This window comes from Trachypithecus francoisi, unplaced genomic scaffold (genome assembly GCF_009764315.1).
Source record: "Trachypithecus francoisi isolate TF-2019V2 unplaced genomic scaffold, Tfra_2.0 Lachesis_group7, whole genome shotgun sequence".
NCBI lineage: Eukaryota > Metazoa > Chordata > Mammalia > Primates > Cercopithecidae > Trachypithecus > Trachypithecus francoisi.
In genome coordinates, this window is record NW_022681472.1 from 100,215,162 (window position 1) to 100,230,936 (window position 15,775).

General features: G+C 50.1%; 2 protein-coding genes and 1 pseudogene across 4 annotated transcripts in view; 2 read left to right on the plus strand and 1 right to left on the minus strand.

The window, feature by feature from the left end:
* The window catches only part of LOC117079453 (zinc finger protein 252-like), a 44,620-nt gene extending 38,956 nt beyond the window's left edge, over positions 1-5,664 (minus strand). The window contains 4 exon segments of the mRNA XM_033203288.1: positions 2,397-2,563; positions 2,705-2,826; positions 5,015-5,174; positions 5,541-5,664. Of these exon segments, the coding sequence (XP_033059179.1) occupies positions 2,397-2,520 (124 nt within the window). The 5' untranslated portion in view covers positions 2,521-2,563; positions 2,705-2,826; positions 5,015-5,174; positions 5,541-5,664.
* A 16-nt stretch (positions 5,665-5,680) lies between these two features.
* Positions 5,681-9,106, plus strand: CUNH8orf33 (chromosome unknown C8orf33 homolog). Of its 3 annotated transcripts, none has more exons than XM_033203289.1 (6): positions 6,092-6,224; positions 6,326-6,602; positions 7,389-7,570; positions 7,736-7,820; positions 7,971-8,117; positions 8,689-9,106. In XM_033203289.1, exons 2-6 carry the CDS (start codon positions 6,380-6,382, stop codon positions 8,826-8,828), a joined length of 777 nt encoding a protein of 258 aa, XP_033059180.1. In that variant the 5' UTR covers positions 6,092-6,224; positions 6,326-6,379; the 3' UTR covers positions 8,829-9,106. The 3 variants fall into 3 exon arrangements, with proteins under 3 accessions (XP_033059183.1, XP_033059180.1, XP_033059182.1); XM_033203291.1 differs by lacking the exon at positions 6,092-6,224 and adding an exon at positions 7,039-7,170 and having other exon boundaries at positions 6,466-6,602; positions 7,259-7,570; XM_033203292.1 differs by lacking the exon at positions 7,971-8,117 and having other exon boundaries at positions 5,681-6,602.
* On the plus strand, positions 5,711-6,382 carry LOC117079455 (annotated as a pseudogene).
* Positions 9,107-15,775: the final 6,669 nt, after the last annotated feature.

Below are 15,775 nucleotides of genomic sequence, written 5' to 3' on the forward strand. Positions count from 1 at the left end.
TTACATGGATCTTACAGTAAAGAAGCAGAATACTGGAATTGTTAGAGAATCCTGATGTGTTGACCTGGATAAAGTACAAAGGTGGAAGAGGGAATGAGTTATGTTGTTAAAATCCCAGGCTATTCTGTTTATGTTCCTGCTACTATGAACCCAAATCAGTTCTTTTTTTTTTTTTCCTTTTGACTTCTTATATCTTCCTCTGGGGTGGCATAAAAGTAGTTCCGTTGTTAACCTGTACAACATTGCCATCTGCTGTTAAGAACTGGCAGGTACTGCTTTTGAGAACCTGGCTGCAGGTCCTTACCATAGGCAGCAGACATTGAAAAAAATCTATCTCTAGTATTACATACACTAAGTTACAGAGGATGCATCCAAGTAGAGAAAATAATATGTGGGTTAAGATCCATCCTTAAGGGCGGGCGCGGTGGCTCAAGTCTGTAATCCCAGCACTTTGGGAGGCTGAGATGGGAGGATGACGAAGTCAGGAGATCGAGACCATCCTGGCTAACACAGTGAAACCCCGTCTCTACTAAAAATACAAAAAAACTAGCCAGGTGAGGTGGCGAGCACCTGTAGTCCCAGCTACTCGGGAGGCTGAGGCAGGAGAATGGCGTAAACCCGGGAGGCGGACCTTGCAGTGAGCTGAGATCCGGCCACTGCACTCCTGCCTGGGCGACAGAGCGAGACTCCGTCTCAAAAAAAAAAAAAAATCCATCCTTAAACTTTTTTCTTTTTTTTTGAGACAGTCTTGCTGTGATGCCCAGGCTGAAGTGCAACGGCGCTATCTCAGTTCACTGCAACCTTCACCTCCTGGTTTCGGATGGTTCTTCCACCTTGGCCTCCCAACTGGCTGGCAGTGCAGGCGCACACCACCACGCCTGGCTGGTTTTTGTATTTTTGGTAGAGATGAAGTTTCACCATGTTGGCCGGGCCGATCTCGAATTCCTGACCTCAAGTGATCTGCTGGCCTCAGCCCCCCAAAGTGCTGGGATGACATGTGTGAGCCATCATGCCCAGCCTCCATCTGTAAACTTTTTAATGTGAAATTCTATCATGTACCATTAGCCTAACAAGATTTTCTTTCCTATTTCTGACTGGTGCCTTTCCCCTTTTTAGGAGCAATGAAAGCTACTCTGTTATGTTCTTCTGATGTGCCAAAATGTCAAGAAGATAGGAGAAGAGAATTATTTTATTTTGTTGATGCTTTTGTTCCCAAGTGTGACCCTAAACTTAAGTTTTGTAGGAATTGACATTCTTTCATGTCCCTTCCCTTTATTCATGCCAGAACTATCAACTGGGACATTTTGTGCTTTTGGTTTAAAAGTTAATTGATATTATATCTTGGTTTTATCCAAAAAGTAAAGGTATTTGCCTTTGACAAAAGACTGATACAAGAGGAAATAAGCTTTAAAAACAAGGGTGTTATGTGCTTTCCTCCATTTTTGAGCATATTATCCAAAATGGTCTGTACAACATAAATGAGAATGATGCAGTTTAAGTAAATCTTGTTATACCATTGTCATGGACCCCTGTCATAAAGCCATTTTTCAGTTCGTTTGGGAAAGAGGCATATGGGATTTATACAGATTCACTTGTAAATGTTGGATTGGGGATTTTTGTGTAAATTTTCTCAAATAAAGGCTAGCAGAAACCAAAAAAAAAAAAAAAAAAAAAAAAGGGCTAAAGGGAAGAGCACATTCCAGTGAAAGGAAAGCCGGGCCCTGAAACTAAACAGATCCAAATCCCAGATCTGCCACCAATAGGCTGCGTAAACTTACGAAAAGTGACAGTATTTGCTAGTCTCAGGTTCATTTATAAACTGTGTATCCTACCACCGATCTTCAAGATGCAGAAAGATTAATTCAGGGGATAGGAATGTACTAACTGTGCAATGAATAATATTCTCCTTCTATATACATCAGGGAGGGTTGGCCAGGCATGCTGGCTTATGCCTGTAATTCCAGAAGTTGGGGAGGCCAAGGTGGGAGGATTCCTTGAGGCTAGGAGTTTGAGACCAACCTGGGCAACATACAGGCTCTGTCTCTAAAAAAATAAAATAAGACAGGCATGGTGGCCCTTGTCTGTAGTCCTGGGCACTTGGGAGGCTGACGTGGGAGAATCTCTTCAACCAAAGATGTCAAGGTTACAGTGAGCTATGGTCTTGCCACTGCATTCCAGGATGGGCAACAGAGAGAGACACTGCCTACTAAAAAAAAAATCAAGGAGGGTCCCAGTACCACCTGTTCCCATCTCTGTGCAAACTAGACCTGCATGGTACCAGGGTCAAAATGTCTGGTCTTTGGGCCCAGAGTATGAGGAGCCTCTGAGCCCCAAGCTTGAGCCTCAAGGTTAAGGAGCAGGAAGCCCAGGAGCTGAGCCCCAGGGAGGGAACTTACCTAGTGAGACTAGGTTCCCATAGGTCTCCAGCATCACATCCCTGTAGAGGCCCCTCTGAGCAGGGATCAGACAGTTCCACTCCTCCTGGGAGAGGGGTACAGCCACATCCTCAAAGGAAACCATGATGTGGAATGACAAGATCTTGATGCAGCCCTCAGGTCAGAACCTGGAGGGAGAAGACACTAAGCTCAGGACTGGTAAAATCCCTCTGGGAACATGTACCTGTCTTCCCCACTAATGTCAACTCTTTAAGGCAGACACTATATTGGCTCATCTTGGTGTGCCCCAACCCTGACCTCTACTGTACCTGGTCCAGGGACAGGAAAACAGTGAGAAGTACATTTCAGCGACTTGAACTCAGGAACAGAGGACATCAGAGGAGACAGGGAGCTGTCCACCCTCTGGGACCAGCCCCTCATAGATAGACTCCTGCCAAGAAAAGGCTGAGGTCATATGGAAGAGTCTCCATGAGGACCACTCACCTGGAGCCCACCAAGGAGCTGCATGACAGCCATCACTAGGTCTCTGAGCTTGTCCTGAGGTGTGGGCAGAGCCGCAGGGAGAAGAGGGTGATGGAGCCTGACCAACCTTCTGCTCCCCACAGGTGCTCTGAGAGGGCCCAGACCTTTTGTGGTAGCAGAGACCCATTTATGAGCTGCCTGAGCACCCCAGGAAAGGTGGATGAACGAAAAGTAGCCAGTGGTCTCTGAGATCATATCCCCTCCCCACTTTCCTGCTATACTTCTCCATGTCTCAAGAGAGGCCTTCCTGAGGCCCCTGGGATGACAGCATCCTGAGGCCACCATGTGAAAGCCAGGACCCTTGCGGTGCACTTGGCCAGAAAAGAGAATGGACTGCATTTCCCAGGTCCATCTATGAGGTCCTGGGCAGAGGGCAAACAGCTGAGAATAGCGGACCAGGCTCTTGTGCTAAGGCAGTGAACGAGCAAATGGAGAAGTTGACACGTACGTGTGACATACAAAGAATGAATGCCGCAGCACGAGGGCAGCGGCTGGTGGTGAAGATATTTTACACAGGATGGGCCAGGGAAGACACCTCCGATAAAGTGACAACAAATCGGAGATCTGGATGGAGCGAGGGTAGGCACCATGTGGATATCAGGGAGGTACATCCCAGGCAGGAGGAGGGCACAAGTGCAAAGGTTCTGAGATGCAAGCACACCTGTGTTCAGGAATAGGCAAGGAAGCCAGAGGGGCTGAACAGAGTAGGGGAGGGTGAAATAGGTGGGTACCCTCTGGGGAGGGTACTTTGTAGGCCTTAGGGCTATGCGTTTTATTCTGAATGGATGGGAAGTGCCTGGAATGTCTGGGAAGAATGATATAACCTCAGATGTGGTCTCTACAGCTGCTGCTTTGAGGGTGCTTTGAATAGACTATGGGGTGGGGGTAAGGAAAAAACTGAAACCAGTCAGAAGGTTCTAGCAACAATCCAGCTAGAGATGAATGTCTTGGACTAGACTGGTGGTGGCAGAAGTGACAAAAAGCAGTCAGATTATGGACACATTTCAAAGGTACAATCAATAGGATTTGCAGATGAATTTCATGTAGGCCGAGACACCAAGAGTTTTGGCCTGAGCAACCGAAATGATGAAATTTCCATATACTCAAAAGAGTAAGACTGCAGAAGGATTAAATGTAAAAGTTGTCTTGTATACAGTAATGTTTAAGATACCTATTAGATTTACAAATGGAAAATTAGGGCATTTGGATATACAAGTTGAAAATTCAAGAGTGAGGTTGGGCTGGTTGGGTATATACTGAAAACTGTCAGTACACAGACGACATCTAAAACCACAAATCTGGTTTTATTTTAGCAGTGACATGTGTCACTCCCACAGAAGCCTTCCCAACTGGCCTCAGCATACACAGCCAGTCACCTCCCCACAGCCCTCTGCACATAAACAAATTCCTTCGTTTAGTTCAGGAGGAAATGCGCCCTTTTCCCTCGGCTCTAGGTGACCGCAAGGCCCAGTTCTCGTCACCGAGATGCTAAGGGAAGTTTGAAAGGAAGATGAAAGGAAGTAAGGGGAATGGAGTGACCACAAAGGAAAGTCAAGAGACACATTCTAGAGCCCTGGCACTTCACAACAAACTCTGGGACAAACCCTGCCTCATCTTCATCATTTAAGCCTCTCTTGGACAGATTTTCTGACTGGCCGATGAACACAAGCTCACTGATGTCTTCACAGTCTCCAGCTGAGGCACACCTTGGTCAGAGGGAATCTTCCAGTCGTCAGACAGGGCTTGCCTTTGACTGGCCCCTGCTGCTTATGCCCTTTGTGAATCACAAGCGGTGCCTCTTAATGCACTCTGCCTTCACTCCTAAACTCATGCGGGAGGCATGTAATGCCGCTGTTAGGCGCATGGGCTCTGGACTCGAATAGGACTGAGTTCTAACCTTGGATCCACCACTTACTAATGCGGAGGTCTCAGGTAAGTGACTTGAGTTTTCCCACAGACCATAAAATGAGATTGACACTACTCCTTAAGTGACTATATTGAGTTAAATGAGAATATGTATAAAATGCTCAGCACAGTATTAGCAAACCCAAACAATACCAAGTCTCAATTGTCTTAATCAGTAAGTCAGCATTTACCGAGTGCCTACTAAACGAATGAGCGTTCAGCTTGTTCCAGCGCATGTGTGAGATATCATCTCTTGCCTGTTCGTTTCCTTCCCCACAGCAGACGCTCCTTCACACCACAGCTCTACCCTTTCAATCCATTCCTGCTAAATAAAATACACTTTTCTGTCTTCTGAAAAGAAAAAAAAAAAAGCACAATTCAGCTCATCCCCTTACATTGCCCAAACTCCCTTCCTCTGCGAGGCCTTTTTATCCATCTGGCTTCCCTGCTTCAATGTTGCTCGGGAGCGTGGAGGACAGCCCGCGGACCCGCACGCCCCGCCGCCTCCGCTCCCGCCTCACATCACCCTCGCCCTGCCCGTCCCTCAGTCAACACAAAGCGGGCGCTCAACAACCCGCAGCCGCCCTCGGCGCCTCCTCTACGGGTCACTGAGGCCGCGAGCTGTGTCTTTTGGCCCCTCAGAACCCCCGCACCATCCCTGCCCGCCCCAGCGCCGTTCCAACACCTCCGCACCAGGCGCCCTAGCTCGGGACTCACTCAGCTCGACCACCGGAAGGGAAGGAGGGCCAACGCTAACTCCCCTGCCGCGGCGAGTCAAACCCCCTGGACCGGAAATACCTAATCTGAACTTCCGCCCTGCCCCTCAGCTCACCAACCAATTGAATTCCAGGTTTCGTGGGTCCGCTCTAGGCGGCTGATAGTACTCAATGCTCCGGCAGTCCTGTTCCTTCTTGGTTAAGTCCATACAAGCCCTTGGCGGAATCTGCAGGTGAGAGGGCGCAGGCGCAGAGGTGCCGCCGGCGGCGTGCGGCTGCGAAGGAAGGAAGGGACCCCAACACCGAGCGTTCCTGCCGACGCTCAGCCTGGGGTTATTCTGCGGCCTCTGGACCCGGCCCTTCCTGACCTAGGACGTCTGGCTGCGCACTGTCCCCCTCTCTCGGGCGCCTTTTCCCCACCTCCAAGTAGTGATCAAGCTCAGAATCCAGCTCGCGTCCACTGTGCACCTTGCACTTCCCACCTGTAAGTCTTTTGACCTCACCGCCCCCTCGAGAAGGCTGCTGCCATCGCTTAAATGCGGAAGCCGAGGTGCAGAGAGGTTTCAGACCTGTTCCGGTGGAGCTGGAATTGGAGAACCAAACGCTGGATGCTGAGACGCGCGTGCGGAACTGGCGGCGGGCGGGGGTGAAGCGGAGTGAGGGGAGAGGGCAGGTGCGACCTGGGCAGCTGAGGAGCACCTCCACATCCCTCCACCCCATGTGCCCCACTCGTTGCACAGGAGCAGTGAGATCCGCAGAACACACATCTACGATTATGCCACTCTTCAGATTTACATCTTGCAGCAACTTCCCACTGCGTTAGAACGGAAGTAAACATCTATGACGGGGGCCCTCCCAATTCACAGACCTCACCCGAGCTCCCACGTCCCGCGTCGCCGGCCTCTCAACCGACCGTGTCCTGACCCTCTGGGAGCGAGCGCCGCGGGCTGCGCCGGGTCCCAGGCCTGCGCCTCTTCCCCATTTCCCAGGGTCTTTGCTGACCACCCTCCTGCGTCACAGCTGCTCACGTTCTGTTTACATGCTTTTCCCTCCCCACCAAAAGGTGAGCCTTGAGAAGACACACCCTTGTGTAGAGCTTTGAACTTTTATCCGGAAAGGTGCCAGGCACATAGTCGGTGCCCGCGAGCACTCGCTCACAAGGTTCCTTCGGAGACCCCCCCCTGCAGCCTCTTCCCGAATCCCCCAGGCACCCCCCGACCCGGGCCTGGCCTCGCCTCGCCCCGCCCTACCCTCGCCCCAGCCCCCCCCCACCCCCGCCCCAGCCCCCCCCCACCCTCGCCCTGTCTCAGCTTCGCCTCGCCCCAGCTTCATCCCGCCCCAGCCTCACCCAGCCCCGCCTCTCCCCTCCCCGCCTGTCCCCTTCCCGCCCCCGCCCCGCCCCAGCCCCGTCCCAGCTTCGCCTCAGCCAGGTCCCAGCCCCGTCCTAGCTTCGCCTCGCCCCAGTTTCATCCCGCCCCAGCCTCGCCCCTTTCCCTCAGGGCCCCCGCGCCCCGCCCCGCCCCGCCCGCGACCCTGCGGAACCTAGAGTCGCAGGCGCCCTCTTGGAGGACGGAATTCGACGTGGGACTCTGCGCCTCGCGTAGTTGCGGTGGCGACTGCGGAGCATGGCGGTGAGCGGTGTGGAGAAGACGCGCGGGTGGCTGGGCGTTGTACTGTCGGTGGCCCTCCGTGACCCTCGTGCTGCCCCCCTTTCTCCAGGCCCTAGGACATCTTGCTGGGGAGGCAGCGGCGGCCCCAGGCCCTGGTACTCCCTGCGCGTCCCGCAGACACCGGCTTCCCGGCGCCGTTTCCAGCATCCGGAATCCCTCCACTGTCTGTCTCTGCGCAGGGCAACCCACAAGCAATAATGCCGACACCAGAGCGCACCCGTTAGGCGATGAAAGCAGTGCAGCCTCGAAAAAACAAAAGAATAAGAAGAAAACCCGAAACAGGGCCTCTGTGGCAAATGGAGGCGAGAAGGCCCCAGAGAAACCCGCCCCAGAAGAAGTTCCCCTAAGCGCTGAGGCCCAGGCAAGGGCGGGCGTCAGTCAGGAAGGGTAGAATCCCCGGGTGCGAATCCACGGGCACATGTGATCTGGGGTCCCGGAGATAAGGCGGGGAGGGGGATGGGATGGTGCCAGGCGCTGTGTTGTGTCCCAGTGCCCTCTCACAGCCACTTCCCCAAATCCGTCACAGGCGCAGCAGTTGGCCCAGGAATTGGCTTGGTGTGTGGAACAACTGGAGCTTGGCCTCAAGAGGCAGAAACCCACCCCGAAACAGAGTAAGGGACCTTTCTATAGAGCTGGGGAATGTGAACAGTGGCACCGCCTGGCCTGCAGGTGCTGGCAGAGGATGAAGTTGTTTCCTTTGCGGTGGGGCGGTAGGAGGTCAGTAGTAGAGGTTTTCACTAGTCATTTGTTTTTATTCGCAGAAGAGCAGGCTATTGGAGCAATCCGAACCCTGCGCAGCAAAAGAACGCCCCTGCCCCGGAAGAGGCAGTTGATGCACTCCTTGTTTGGAGACTATAGGGCTCAGATGGAAGCCGAATGGCGTGAGGCCCTGCGGGCTCTCAGATCTGGTGAGGAGCTAGCAATTGGTTGATTCAGGAAAGCCTAATTTAAGGAGGAAGTGCCTAGGGGGTGAAAGGAAGAAGGCCCAGAGCAACAAGGCTGGTGAGGGAAGGAGATGAGCTCAGGGAAGCCTGAGGGAACAGGGAAAGAGCACGCGTGGACCTGTCTCTCCTTTTCCCAGGACTGAACCTGGGAAGCAGCGAGGAGGTCATGGGAGGAGCGGGAAAGAGTGTGGTCCTATGTTAGTCCTGCTCCTGGCTTGGGGAAAGCTGCCTCATGTCTTTGTGTCTTGGCTTTCTCTACTGGCAATGAAGCCATATCCCATAACAGTTTGAGTGCAATTCGTGGAGCCAGATGAGCTAGGTTCAAATCCTGGATCTACTACATAGTAGTACTAACACCTTTTGTAAACTACTGAACCTCTCTAAATGGGGGGTGATAGTAATATCAACCTTACAAATTTGAGGAATTAGTTAATTTATTCAAAGTGGTTAGAATTGTATGGGCAAACATAACTGTACAGGTAATGTTAGCTGTTGTTATTCAGTTCTCATATATGCTGCTTCTCTCCCCTGACAGCCGCTTATTTAGCCCAGGTGCAGCCTGTAGATGGAGCCACCAGAAAGAAGAGCCGAAGGGTCTGCAGGCCTCGCCCTATAGGGAGAACCAAAGCCACTCTGGACACTCCTGATGAAGAGTTTAGGTTCAATTTCTTTTAGCTTCTCCCCCAGACTGGAACATTCCCCCTCCCTTGGGGTGGTGTAGGGGTTTGTTTTGAGTGCAGAGCCTTTCCAGGACTTCTGTTGGCAGAGAACCCTGGGATTGGTCTATCCCTGGCTGGTCCAAGGATTTGGAGCTGTTGTGAAGGTGTGAGACCATCAGATAGGCAAAAGACCCCGTTTGTTTTCTGATGAAATATTCTCTCTTTCAGAACAGAGAGAGAGAGGTGCATTTAGAAAATATACAATAAATTGAAGTGGCTGTTTGAAGTATTGTAGAAAGAATATTGTACTCAGTCTTTAGGATTAGATTAAGTGGCTGTTGGTAACAAAGATTAGTGGAGAAGCTATGTAATTATACACTGTTTTTCACTTTTGAAAGGAATCCCTGTCAAATGGTTTAGTGCTTAATGCTGTTATGTCACATTGCCCTAGTGTCTGTTTTTGATAAAATTGGATAACGAGTGAAAGAGTGTGCTGACCACCTGTGTTAGAGGAAGTACAGAAGATGGCAGGGGTCTGGTTCCCTGGGTCCAGTCCCTTGCCTGGGTCCTTTGTCCATGTTGCCTTCATTCCTGAGCAGGTGTCATCCTCAGGGAACCAGCATGGCACCCACCAGGCATGGCTCTCTTCTTAGGAGGAAGGAGCTTCTTGCCCTAACAGTTCTGGCCTGAGACCTGGATTGAGCCTCGGCAGACTTCTTGTCTAAATGTTGGCCATGTCAATCTCAGGCCCTCTGTTCCATGGAACTGGGAATCTCCAGGTGACCTAATCCTCGTTGGTGGCTTGATGTTTGCTGGTATCTTCCAAACTCGGTTCCCAGACTCGATTGATACCTGGAGCCCAGCTGCCTACTCAGCATTTCCACTTGGGTGTTTCATAGGCATTTCAAACTTGACGTGTTTAAGACACTTGATTAGGCTCCGGTTTCCCTTTGGTGAAGGGGTGGCCTGCCCCTCCACACCTGTGGGCATTTCTCATTAGGTGGAACGAGAGACTTGAGAAAAGAAATGAGACATAGAGACAAAGTATAGAGAAAGAAAAAGTGGGCCCAGGGGACCAGTGCTCAGCATGCAGAGGACCCATGATGGCACCGGTCTCTGAGTTCCCTCAGTATTTATTGATCATTATCTTTACCATCTTAGAAAAAGGGAAGTGGCAGGATAATAGTATCATCGTAGGGAGAAGGTCGGCAGTAAGACATATGAATAAAGATCTCTGTGACATTAGTTTAAGGAAAAGTACTGTGCCTTGTTATGCATATGCAAACATCTCCATAAACCTTTTTAGTGCATAAAGAGCAGCATTGCTGCTAGCACATCCCACCTTCAGCCATAAGGTAGTTTACTCCTTTCTCAGGAAACAGAACATAACAATTGGGTTTTACACCGAGATGTTCCATTGCCCAGGGACGGGCAGGAGACATGCTTTTCTCTATCTCAACTGCCAAGAGGCCTTCTTTCCTCTTATAGTAGTCCTCCTCAGCAAAGACCCTTCACGGGTGTCAGGCTGGGGGATGATCAGGTCTTTTCCTTCCCACGAGGTCATATTTCAGACTATCACATGGGGAGAAACCTTGCACAATACCTAGCTTTCCTAGGCAGAGGTCCCTGCGACCTTCAGCAGTGTACGCGCGTCCCTGGGTACTTGAGATTAAGAGAATGGTGCTGACTTTTCATAAGCATACTGCCTTCAGGCACTTGTTTGACAAAGCACACCCTGCACAGCCCAAAATCCATTAAACCTTGAGTCACCACAGCACATGTCTCTTGCAAGGACAGGGTTGGGGGTAGGGTCACAGATTAACAGCATCTCAAATACAGAACAAAATGGAGTCTCTTATGTGTACTTCTTTCTATATAGACACAGTAACAGTCTGATCTCTCTTTTCCCCACACTTTGGCTTCTTTTCGGTGAATGGCACGACTGCCTGTCTAGTTGATTCAGCAGCAAACCTGTGTCATCCTCGATTGCTGTCTCTCCAGCACTGTATACTTCTGTATACTTTTTTCTTTTTTTTTGAGAAGGGGCTTTGCTCTTGTTGCTCATGCTGCAGTGCAATGGTGCAATCTCGGCTCACTGCAACCTCTGCCTCCTGAGATCAAATGATTCTCCTGCCTCAGCCTCCCAAGTAGCTGGGATTACAGGTGTGTGCCACTGTGTCTGGCTAATTTTGTATTTTTAGTAGAGATGGAGTTTCTCCATGTTGGTCAGGCTGGTCTCGAACTCCTGGCCTCAAGTTATCCACCCACCTCAGCCTCCCAAAGTGCTGGGATTACATATATACTTTTAATACTTTGACTGGCATATCAGCTCTGTCTTCAAAATAAATCTCAAGTATTTCACATTGTCTTTATCCTCAGTACTGCTCATTCTACTTAATGACTGTTCTTACCCTGCCTGCTGTGTTAGCCAGACTGACCCTTCATGTATGTTGGATCACTGTCTCCTGATTCAGTGACTTCATTGTACCTAGGATACAATATGAAGTCTTATGTACAAGGCCCTGCCTAGGCCTGCACGTGTTTACGCCCCGACGGCCTCTCTGATGTGGTCCCCCTCTGCTCCTGAGGTAACTGGACTTAATTCTGCCTTAAGGTCTTCAACCTTGCTCTTCCTTTTGCCTGGATGACTCTTCCTCCAGATCTTAGCGTAACTGGCTTCCAGGAAAGTAAACATCAGCTTTGTGCGAGAAAGTGGCTCTCTGCCCTATCATTAATCAGGCCAAGGTAACATATTCGGGAAATAGATTTCCTCTGTGGTCACTGTGCAGATGTAAAGTGTCATATAATGACCCCCTTGAGTGTCTGTTTTCCCACTGAGAATCTTTGCTTATTAAAATCATGGACAGCCACTTTGCTGTTAGAAATCATCAGTAGGAAGGAAATGTCTGATCTCAAAAAGATTCCTCGATTTACAACCCAGATGCAGAACTTCAAGTTAGGGGTTTTAGAAATCTGCGTCTCAAGGAAACAGAAGCCTGGTTCACTTCACAGTTCAGACCAGGTCTTTAGCCCGCTACCCAGCCCCATCTTGTTATGTGCCCATCAAAACACTGTTTGATTTACATTTCACTGAAACACGCTTTTACTAAATCTTCTAATACTCATGTCTCTTGTGAGATGCCCCATGGATTTGATGTTCAGTCTTCCATATTAGAATGAGCCAATAAATTAACTGTCCCTCAGGGACTTTGAATGATTGGACTAGGACAGTCCTTATCTTTTGGATCTTATTATCACCGTGCTGCCTGTCTTGCATCCCCCATTGGTGGTTGGCTCTGCTCTCAAATCTTTTTCTGTGAGTTTGGAGTGCTTGAGTAAAGGAGATGCTAGGGCAGATCTTTCCCCTTTTTTCCTTTGCTGGTGTCTCCATGGTTCTTCCTCCAGGGGTTCCCTATTGGGCCCTGTTAAAACCACCTACTCTTGATCTGTCCAGCCTAAGGGTCCCAGTTTGACCCTTAGTTTGAGGATCAGGTTGGGGTTGGGTTAGGGTGAGGGTGATGGAGAGGATTAGAGAGTGATGGGGGGTTTAGGGTGAGTCTTAGGGGATAGAATAAGGGTTAGAGGGTGAAGGTGAGGTTTTAGAGTGAGGATTGGGTTAGAGTTAGTTTTGGGTCGGTGATGTGGTTAGTGTTAGATATTAGGTGTTAGGGATGATGGTCTAAGAGTTAGAAATTACGTGAAGGTTAGGGTTTGGGGTCATAGATTCAGACTCAGCTTGCAGAGCTGTTTGTCACTAACATCATTGTTTGCCTTCTGCTATAATCCCTCCATCACCTCTAATTTCAAACCCTTAACCTGGCAGAGCTCAACTAAGGGCTTCTCTGTATTCACCATGGTTATCATCAGGTTCCATTTTCCTTGGAAGCTTGTTCATACTTACCCATATTATTTTGTAATGTGTGCAGAGATATCTGGTTTTCTAATATGTTGTTTAAATCCCATGACCTCAATTTAACAAGTGGATTTTTTGGCAACCTTGGATTTTCTTCTTTGAGCATTCTTAGAGCAGAGCTGCTTCCTCACAGGATTTTAAATTATTCTTCTTGGTTGCTTTACAAGATAATTTTGCAGCTTGCACGTTTTTCTTCAAAATCTTAAAAGGTTTCATCTACTATTAGGCCAGGCACCACGGCTTGCCCCTATCATCCCAGCACTTTGGGAGGCTGAGGCAGGTGGATTACCTGAGGTCAGGAGTTTGAGACCAGCCTTAGCAACATGGTGAAACCCCATCTCTACTAAAAATACAAAGTTAGCCAGGTGCGGTGGTGCATGCCTGTAATCCCAGCTACTCGGGAGGCTGAGGCAGGAGAATCACTTGAACCCGGGAGGCAGAGGTTACAGTGAGCCGAGATCACGCCATTGTACTGCAGCCTGGGCGACAAGAGCAAAACTCCATCTCAAAAAAAAAAAAAGTTTCGGCCGGGCACGGTCGCTCAAGCCTGTAATCCCAGCACTGTGGGAGGCCGAGACGGGCGAATCACGAGGTCAGGAGATCGAGACCATCCTGGCTAACACGGTGAAACCCCGTCTCTACTAAAAAATACAAAAAACTAGCCGGGCGAGGTGGCGGGCGCCTGTAGTCCCAGCTACTCGGGAGGCTGAGGCAGGAGAATGGCAGAGAAGCTCGGGAGGCGGAGCTTGCAGTGAGCTGAGATCCGGCCACTGCACTCCAGCCCGGGCGACAGAGCAAGACTCCATCTCAAAAAAAAAAAAAGTTTCATCTACTTTCTTAATTACATTTGATAAATTTACCAACTCTAGGTCCATCTGTTTTTCATGAGTTTGGCATCGTTTGCTCTCATCCAAGGAACGTGTACCCCCAAGTCATAGGCTGTCTAGACAGCTTAGCTGTTCTAGGACAGAGGTGACAAGTTGAGTTGCCCCATGAACTGAACTAAGCACTGATGGCACCTCACATTGAGCTGTGACAGCTGATGTTCCTTAGCTTGCCTGGTCCAGAGTCAGCACCCTCTGCCTGATGTCCCTGACTCTGCTCTCATGACATCAACTTTTGTCCTGGAGTCTACCTGCGGGGTTGGGCCTCCCTATAGATTAGGCTGCAAAGTACCCCAGACCCTCTTGGTAAGAGCTGTTGAGCAGGTCCTCACCTGGGACACATGTGTTGGTCTGTAGAGTCCAGGGTTGTATGGGATGTCATTGCCCACTAGGTTTGTGTCTCCCTAACCATTGGTATTCAGGTTGGTTGGTTGGGTGGGTAGTTGGGCAGGTGGAACACAGGCAGGTAGAGCCAGGACTGGTGAAGTCTAAGTTTAGAATTAGGGTTAATTTTTAGGGTTAGATTTGATATAGGGGTTAGAGTCATCATGTTCACCTGGTAAGTGGCTGGACAGCAGTGGCTGATTGCTCTATGAGTGTCTCTAAAAAATCTTGTTTGGGGCCAGGCACGGTGGCTGATGCTTGTAATCCCAGCAGTTTGGCAGGCAAAGGTGGGTGGATCACCTGAGGCCAGGAGTTTGAGAGTAGCCTGGCCAACATGGTGAAACCCCGTCTCTACTAATAATACAAAAATTAGCTGGGTGTGGTGGTGCACACCTGTAATCCCAGCTACTTGGGAGGCTGAGGCATGAGAATTGCTTGAACCTGGGAGGTGGAGATTGCATTGACCTGAGATTGTGCCACTGTTCTCAGCCTGGGCAACCACAAGACCCTCTATCCAAACAAACAAAACAGAAATGTTGGGGCTGGGCATGGTGGCTCATGCCTATAATCCTAGTACTCTGTGAGGCTGAGGTGGGCAAATAACTTGAGCCCAGGAGTTCAAAACTAACTTGGGAAACATGGCAAAACCCTCTCTACAAAAACCACAAAAATTAGCTGGGTGTGGTGGTACATGCCTGTAGTTCCAGCTGCTTGGGAGTCTAAGATGTGTGGCTTGCTTGAGCCTGGGAGGTTGAGGCTGTTGTGAGCCAAGATGGCATCACTGCACTCCAGCCTGGGTGATAGAGTAAGACCCTGTCTCAAAACAAAAAACTTAAGCTGGTGATGGGACCAGGCTTACTGGAGCCCTACTGTCTCTCCAGACAAGTGGGTTCACATAGGCTGGTGGCTCGGCGAGGTCTTTGCCATCTGATAAAAGCTGCATTGCTGTGGGTTTTGCTTACTGGGGTCACCGCCATTTCCAGAAAGATGGCAGCAGTGGTATTGGTAATTATGCTGGATCCCAGAATAGAATGACCTCAGGGACATTGAGGGAGCAATGTGACATCTCCCTGTGCTTTGGTGCAGTGGTAGTTATACCGTCTGCAGAGCATGTCTTGCCAGTGTTTGTGCTGTCTCTTGTCAGATGGGGTGTATTAAAATGGCAGTTTTGCAGGGGTTCCTGGTGATTCCTGAGTAGAGGGTTCTGGCAGTGTGGAGGGCATGGCTGAGTCCCCACCTTCCCTGGAAGTGAGACACAGCAGCATTGTGGCATGGCTTTCCTGGGTCCCCAACATCTGTATGTGGGGAGGTGGCAGTGGGACAACATGCTCATGTCCCTGCTGTGGCCGAGAAGATAATCTGGGATTCCCTACTGTCTTCAAGTTGGTGCCACACCCACTGCATGGGTCAGCTTGCCTGGGTCACTGCCATCTTCTGGATATGGGGCATGGCAGAATGCAAGGCAGAGCAGCTTCCTGGGGCCCCGCAGTTCTTTGGAAGAGACAGAAGCAGCCAGTGAAGGCATGCTAGGGTCCCTTCTGTATTATGGAAGGGGCTCTCAGCCATCTTTGGAAGAGGGGCAGCAAGGGTTTGCTTGTCTTACGAAAGTGGATGGAGTGTTTTCCCACCACATCTTGGAACTGTAGAGCAGAGCAGTGGCATTGCAGGGTTTCCCATCATCTCCAGGAAGGAGCTGGCTGACAAGGGTGCCTGCATTCACTTGGAGGGATGGTGTGGCTGTGGGTATGGGCTTATCAGCTTCCCTGCCATCTCCTGAAAAGA